The sequence below is a fragment of the Glandiceps talaboti genome, chromosome 13, assembly GCF_964340395.1.
Source record: "Glandiceps talaboti chromosome 13, keGlaTala1.1, whole genome shotgun sequence".
NCBI classification, from domain to species: domain Eukaryota; kingdom Metazoa; phylum Hemichordata; class Enteropneusta; family Spengelidae; genus Glandiceps; species Glandiceps talaboti.
In genome coordinates, this window is record NC_135561.1 from 2,357,501 (window position 1) to 2,365,000 (window position 7,500).

Here is a 7,500-nt window from a genome sequence, read left to right on the forward strand (position 1 = left end):
AAGACAGTATAAAACTGTTCTTCCAATCTGTAATGGATTTACATCTTATAGGAAGAAATAAATAACAGATCTAAAGAGACCATTTGGAAAACAATGGAAAACCCCCACTTATTCTAAACTTAAACGTAATCGGAACCACACAAATTTTTATTAGGCCTTAGCAACAGGGCCTTAGCAACAGGTGCAAAATGTACTTTAGTATCTCAACCTTTGACTTGCTTGTCCGTAATACTAGCATATTTGACACTGTGGATTCTCATTTAGAACGAGTTTGATAGTGTCGTCAACACGACATGTAGACTTCAGTTACAGTGACGATTTCATAGATCCAAAACTTTTAAGTATAGTAATTACCAAACAAGAGTGACTATAGAGTTTCAATTAGGCAGCACGATGATTTGAACGTCTCTTACCAATTAGTAGCAAAACAAATAAAGGCAATGATAACACGTAATCATATAATATGATACACTTTATCTCAAATTAACACCCCTGTCGGATGAAACAATCAAGTACAAAAACTGTAATATCATGCAAGTGAGGAAAAGTAATATATAGCAAAGAAATACATTGAAAAGTAAATAAAAAATAACTTAACTTTTTGGATGGACAACAAAAATAGTTTGTTCAAACGAGTCGGGTTTGTGGCTCAAGAAAAATATATACAGTAGCAACAAAAGCAAAACACAACAAAAACCTAAAACAATGTGTGTAATGCTTAAGCGTAAGCGTAATGCGTAAGCAAAGACGTTATGTGTAATGCGTAAGCAAAGACGTTATGTGTAATGCGTAAGCAAAGACGTTATGTGTAATGCGTAAGCAAAGACGTTATGTGTAATGCGTAAGCAAAGACGTTATGTGTAATGCGTAAGCAAAGACGTTATGTGTAATGCGTAAGCAAAGACGTTATGTGTAATGCGTAAGCAAAGACGTTATGTGTAATGCGTAAGCAAAGACGTTATGTGTAATGCGTATGCAAAGACGTTATGTGTAATGCGTAAGCAAAGACGTTATGTGTAATGCGTAAGCAAAGACGTTATGTGTAATGCGTAAGCAAAGACGTTATGTGTAATGCGTAAGCAAAGACGTTATGTGTAATGCGTAAGCAAAGACGTTATGTGTAATGCGTAAGCAAAGACGTTATGTGTAATGCGTAAGCAAAGACGTTATGTGTAATGCGTAAGCAAAGACGTTATGTGTAATGCGTAAGCAAAGACGTTATGTGTAATACGTAAGCAAAGACGTTATGTGTAATGCGTAAGCAAAGACGTTATGTGTAATACGTAAGCAAAGACGTTATGTGTAATGCGTAAGCAAAGACGTTATGTGTAATGCGTAAGCAAAGACGTTATGTGTAATGCGTAAGCAAAGACGTTATGTGTAATGCGTAAGCAAAGACGTTATGTGTAATGCGTAAGCAAAGACGTTATGTGTAATGCGTAAGCAAAGACGTTATGTGTAATGCGTAAGCAAAGACGTTATGTGTAATGCGTAAGCAAAGACGTTATGTGTAATGCGTAAGCAAAGACGTTATGTGTAATACGTAAGCAAAGACGTTATGTGTAATACGTAAGCAAAGACGTTATGTGAGATTGAAAAAATATCGTGACGTCTAATTGAAAGTCTATAGTCTTTTTGGTTTGGTAGTAAGTAGCCTGTTGTTGTCAAGTTACTTGGTTATACCCCGTAGAATTGTGTATGGTAGTAAGTAGCCTGTTGTTGTCAAGTTACTTGGTTATACCCCGTAGAATTGTGCATGGTAGTAAGTAGCCTGTTGTTGTCAAGTTACTTGGTTATACCCCGTAGAATTGTGTATGGTAGTAAGTAGCCTGTTGTTGTCAAGTTACTTGGTTATACCCCGTAGAATTGTGTATGGTAGTAAGTAGCCTGTTGTTGTCAAGTTACTTGGTTATACCCCGTAGAATTGTGTATGGTAGTAAGTAGCCTGTTGTTGTCAAGTTACTTGGTTATACCCCGTAGAATTGTGTATGGTAGTAAGTAGCCTGTTGTTGTCAAGTTACTTGGTTATACCCCGTAGAACTGTGTATGGTAGTAAGTAGCCTTTTGTTGTCAAGTTACTTGGTTATACCCCGTAGAATTGTGTATGGTAGTAAGTAGCCTGTTGTTGTCAAGTTACTTGGTTATACCCCGTAGAATTGTGTATGGTAGTAAGTAGCCTTTTGTTGTCAAGTTACTTGGTTATACCCCGTAGAATTGTGTATGGTAGTAAGTAGCCTGTTGTTGTCAAGTTACTTGGTTATACCCCGTAGAATTGTGTATGGTAGTAAGTAGCCTTTTGTTGTCAAGTTACTTGGTTATACCCCGTAGAATTGTGCATGGTCAGACTGACAGACTAGAGACTACACTCTGACAGTTGCCTAAGTTAAAAAAAATATAGTATACCAAAAAGTATAACTTTCTTATCAGTTTTAGAAAGTTCTGCTCCACGTCTCTCTCTTTTTTGTGATGTGCGTTGTTTCTGTCTGTGAGTGAATGTGTGATGCTGTATATTAGTTATTATCAGAACTCATGGATATTCCGGAGTGTGGTCTGAGCTAGACTTATCAATAATTTCAAACAAATTTTCTAGCATCTGTCACTGATAAATGGTTGTCTTGGTTATTTTTAACTGATTGTCGTCAAAGATATCATACAACAAACAAAAAACAACGGAATTTGATGGTACCCCTATTTTTGGGATCCTGTATAGTCCATTGTTAGTGCCATGATATGCTTTCTATACAAAGTAAAGACGTGGCAGACAATGCAATCAGTTCTTACCTTCAAGGGAGAATCCACTCGTGTTATCTTCAGTATACCCCGGATATCTCCGTCGAAGACTATAGTACAGGTACAAAACACGATACATAGTTTATGTCACTTTTCATCGTGTAATCTAAACATGAGTTATTGGTAACTTGAATTGGAATTACATATAATCACATGAAACTCATTATTTTCGTCAAATAGCACCGAGAATACACCCATACTGCATCTAAATCAAAGACCGTCGGTAAAACACTTCACGACATCATAAGAATTGTGTGGGTTTTTTTAGTTAATCGATGAACTACACAGCATTCATCAACGATTAAAGAAAGAAACGCAGACGGATTGGCGGAAGTACGGACAGACAGGCAGGCAAGTTGACAGACAGACAGACAGACAGACAGACAGACAGACAGACAGACATACATACATACATACATACATACATACATACATACATACATACATACATACAAAAACAAACAAACAAACAAACAAACAAACAAACAAACAAACAAACAAACAAACAAACAAACAAAACAAAAAAGATGAAGTTTTACTTACATCCAGTTCGTGTCTTGTGCTACTGCTGCTCGAAAACCTGTAGAAAGAGTGGGATATGTTTGAGTATGTTTGCATCAAAGGTGGATGACCATAAAAGGTTGAGACCATCACTCATTCCAGGGAATCTATTCTCTCCAAGTGAATAATAAAGACAAGACAATCAAGACACTGAATATGAGCAGAAAGAACAAGAGTATAAACGCTGATAGGGGAACACCACTTAACAAAATAAATGATAGTTTCTGGAGAGCCATTTCGTTGTTTTTCATCATCTACATTTGAAAGAAAGACCAATTTGAACTTGTGCCTCCTTTGGGAATTAATTTTGGGGTGGGCTATACTGCCTTACAAGAATCAGCTGAAATGCATACGAAATAGCTGAATAATGAATATTCATTATGCTTATTAACATCGGTAATATCATCGCACAAGGTACCCTGTTTAGACTACATAGTCACCCATTGCTATTGTCCACATTTAACTTCATTCCTCAACACCTGAGGAAAGAAATAGTATACCTTCGAATGCTAACATCTACTTTTTAGACCATTTTAAGAGAGATTCTGGGACTCGTGTCCTTTTACATATCTGACAGCATTTGACTCATGTTTTGAATAGGGGGAGGGTCATGTTTTAAATCTAGAGAATGAAAGTTGAGGGAGGGTCATATTTTAAATTTAGAGAATGAAAGTTGAGGGAGAGTCATTTTTTAACTCGACGGAATAGTGGGATGGGCACATTTTACGCAACAGTCCAGGCCTAATTTCCCCGCCCCCTGTAATTACTGGACGATACGCACTACACAATAATGTAATTGATTACATTCGCCTAAAATAACAATTCTGCCAATAGCTTCGCTACTGGGTACAGTATACTGTAACGAGAGAAAGCGAGAGAGAAAGAGAGAGAGAGAGAGAGAGAGAGAGAGAGAGAGAGAGAGAGAGAGAGAGAGAGAGAGAGAGAGAGAGAGAGAAAGAGAGACAGACAGAGACAGACAGACAGACAGACAGAGAGAGACAGACAGACAGACAGACAGACAGACAGACAGAGACAGACAGACAGACAGATAGACAGATAGATAGATAGATAGACAGACAGAGAGAGACAGACCGAGAGAGACACGCACAGACAGACAGACAGACAGACAGACACAGAGAGAGAGAGAGAGTGTGTGTGTGTGTGTGTGTGTGTTTACGTACCTGTGTGGAATGTGTGTGTGTGTGTGTGTGTGTGTGTGTGTGTGTGTGTGTGTGTGTGTGTGTGTGTGTGTGAAATACGCGGAGTACAAGGACTAACCGACAGGCAATAAAACGTCAAAATTGCAAAATATATAATGATAGCGTTCATCTATATCAACCCATCGCTGTTTAATTAGCAATCACACTGAGTAGTATTGTTTTCTTCTTTACTCGTATTCTATTTCAGTCTGTTGTAAGTATTCTGTATGTTTTGACAGACTATATTACAACTAATAGTTTCTATTTCAGCTTCCTGGTTGTCTGAGTAATTTAATTCCAACTAATCACCCGTTGTATGGCATACAGAGATGTCAACATTATTATATAAAGCCGACTTATATTTACGTTAACAATTTAAAACAAAAGCCGGATCTAGAAATATTTGTTCTGTAATGTTTGTTTCAATTTCAGCCGGACTTATTCAAAGTTTCATATTATCGTACTTGCTTAGGCTTCTATCTATTAAAGTCTGATGATATGTTGATTAAACCCTATCATCTTCCTGCATTGTTACAATTTATTGACGGAATGGAACTGTTTACACATGAACATATTGACGGCGTACAGAATGCAGTTGATGACAGGTAATTCGGATAATTGGAAGGCTTGAACACTTTCTAAGAAAAAAAATAACGAAATATATCGTGATAGCTATTGGGAGAAATTGACTTAACCATTCAAGTTGTCAATTTCCCTGCAAAATTTTAAAACTGTTGAATGAAAGAAACCGCCACTCCAGAAAATAAAGATATTTCCTTGAATCTTGGGTTCTAAAGATACATTTCATTATTTCATTAATTAAAATTTGCACAATTGTCCCATTTATTGCTCTCATTCTAGTCCTCGGGGAATTTAGCACACATAACATTTATTACATGCACACTGAATATTCATGACTCCTTAGTAATAATTTTCTTTAAATAAATAAATGTTTGACCCAATAGGTGGCCATATACATGATATATTAATATAATCCTTAATGAAATTTATGATGAAAATGTTGTGTGGAAAGGCTCGTTTTTAAAATTAAGTGAAACTGAATTTCCCAGAATTTTGCATAAAAATAATATTTTTTTAAACAGCACTCTCTCACACTGTGCTTTACAATTATTACCCCTGGGACGGACTTACAGTGGTACAGCAACCCTTTATACTCCTCGGGGAGCATACAGTCCATTGTGGTCTCCCTTAAGCACACATGATTTAAAAATGACATTAATTGTAACCTGTCTATCACATGTTCCCCATCATACAGCTGAGTTGGCTGGGTTGATCTTGCTCAATGATTTTAGCAATTGGGGAAACAAACGACAGCGGCGAGGCTCGAACCGGCAACTTGCAGGTTTCAGCTTTGCAGCTGTAACCATTCAATCATCTTGATCAACAACAACAAAGTAGTCTTACCCTTTCTTGGTCGTTTTGCCTCACAGGAATGGACGAACAGAAGACAGATTACAACCAAGGTAATCACTATAGTTTTTGAAATCTCCTGCGTCACCTCGTTGGCCATGTTGATTCGTCAATCTAAGACATCAGAAGAAGGTAAAAGAACAATACAACTACGATAAGCTTTGTGGTACACATTTTCTGAGCCTTACTTGCGTTCGTGTTAATATACTAATAACACAGTGAACAGTTAGTCGTAGTTTTTGGCCACTGAATGAACATTTATGGTGAGTATCATCTTGATAAGTTACAACGTATTTTACTTGATAGTGTTAAATTATGCCAGTATACAATAGTCCACTAGTCTATCACTTGTAGACACACATACATACTGTATCTATCTATCTATCTATCTATCTATCTATCTATCTGTCTGTCTGTCTGTCTGTCTGTCTGTCTGTCTGTCTGTCTGTCTGTCTGTCTGTCTGTCTGTCTGTCTGTCTGTCTGTCTGTCTGTCTGTCTGTCTGTCCGTCCGTCCGTCCGTCCGTCCGTCCGTCCGTCCGTCCGTCCGTCCGTCCGTCCGTCCGTCCGTCCATCCATCCATCCATCCATCCATCCATCCATCCATCCATCCATCCATCCATCCATCCATCTATCTATCTATCTATCTATCTATCTATCTTATCTCTCCAGTTAAATTTAAGTAAACAATTTCGTCTCAGTTCAATAAAAAAGCCTGGCTGAGACCATGTTTGCTATATTGATTAATTTGTGTCAACAATTACTAAATCATGAAATCGACGAAAAAAAAAACATTTTATAACTAGACAATCGTAAAATTGTAAATTATGGAACAAATATACACCTCACTAAATTGAAAGCGATATATTTCTACATAGCAAAATAGATAGGGTTGAAGAGAACACTGTGTAAACGTATGAAACACAGGTAAGGGGTGACAATATATACTGATATTATAAAAACTATCTCCATCCGTTTCTAAGGTTACAAAAGATGCAACTAACAAGAATATTACAGAAAATCTTTATCGACTCGCGATGATGAAATGATTCAATCGGTAGGCTTGGGTTCTACTACACAGCCACAGAGTACTTTATATATGGTAAAGTGAGCATGGATTTTGAACGATGTACATGTAGGTCTTTTGGTAGGTTGTACTAAAACACCTGGTCTACCAGGATCGTCAGTAGGCCGCTGGACATAAAATACACCGTTCAATAATAAGATGAACGCTAACTTTGACGTAAACAAAGAAAATCGTACCTGAGTTTTTGTGACAGTCCTTTCTCTTCAAAATTGAAATATAGCTTTGATCTGGGGCAGTACTCTTAGATCTCAAGATACGATGGCGTCTCTGTCAACGTATTGAGTATGACACCCAAGTCAAGGGAGTTCTTATACTTGGATGACGTTATCACGCCCAACGTGTCTTCGAGATTAGATGGCAGAATTGACAGATGATAATTAAATTGAAAAATTCTCATTTATTAAAAATTCACTAGTTGGCGACAAAGACGAACG

At 37.3% G+C, this 7,500-nt stretch overlaps 1 protein-coding gene across 1 annotated transcript in view; it reads right to left on the bottom strand.

Annotated features, from left to right (window-relative positions):
* LOC144444890 (uncharacterized) overlaps positions 1 to 7,333 on the bottom strand; it is a 14,871-nt gene extending 7,538 nt beyond the window's left edge. The window contains exons 1-4 of the mRNA XM_078134441.1: positions 7,243 to 7,333; positions 5,976 to 6,095; positions 3,334 to 3,370; positions 2,782 to 2,840 (exon numbers count right to left, since the gene is read on the bottom strand). Coding sequence (XP_077990567.1) covers positions 2,782 to 2,840; positions 3,334 to 3,370; positions 5,976 to 6,081 — 202 coding nt within the window. The 5' untranslated portion in view covers positions 6,082 to 6,095; positions 7,243 to 7,333. The remainder of the gene's footprint in view (positions 1 to 2,781; positions 2,841 to 3,333; positions 3,371 to 5,975; positions 6,096 to 7,242) is intronic.
* Between the last annotated feature and the right edge of the window lie 167 nt (positions 7,334 to 7,500).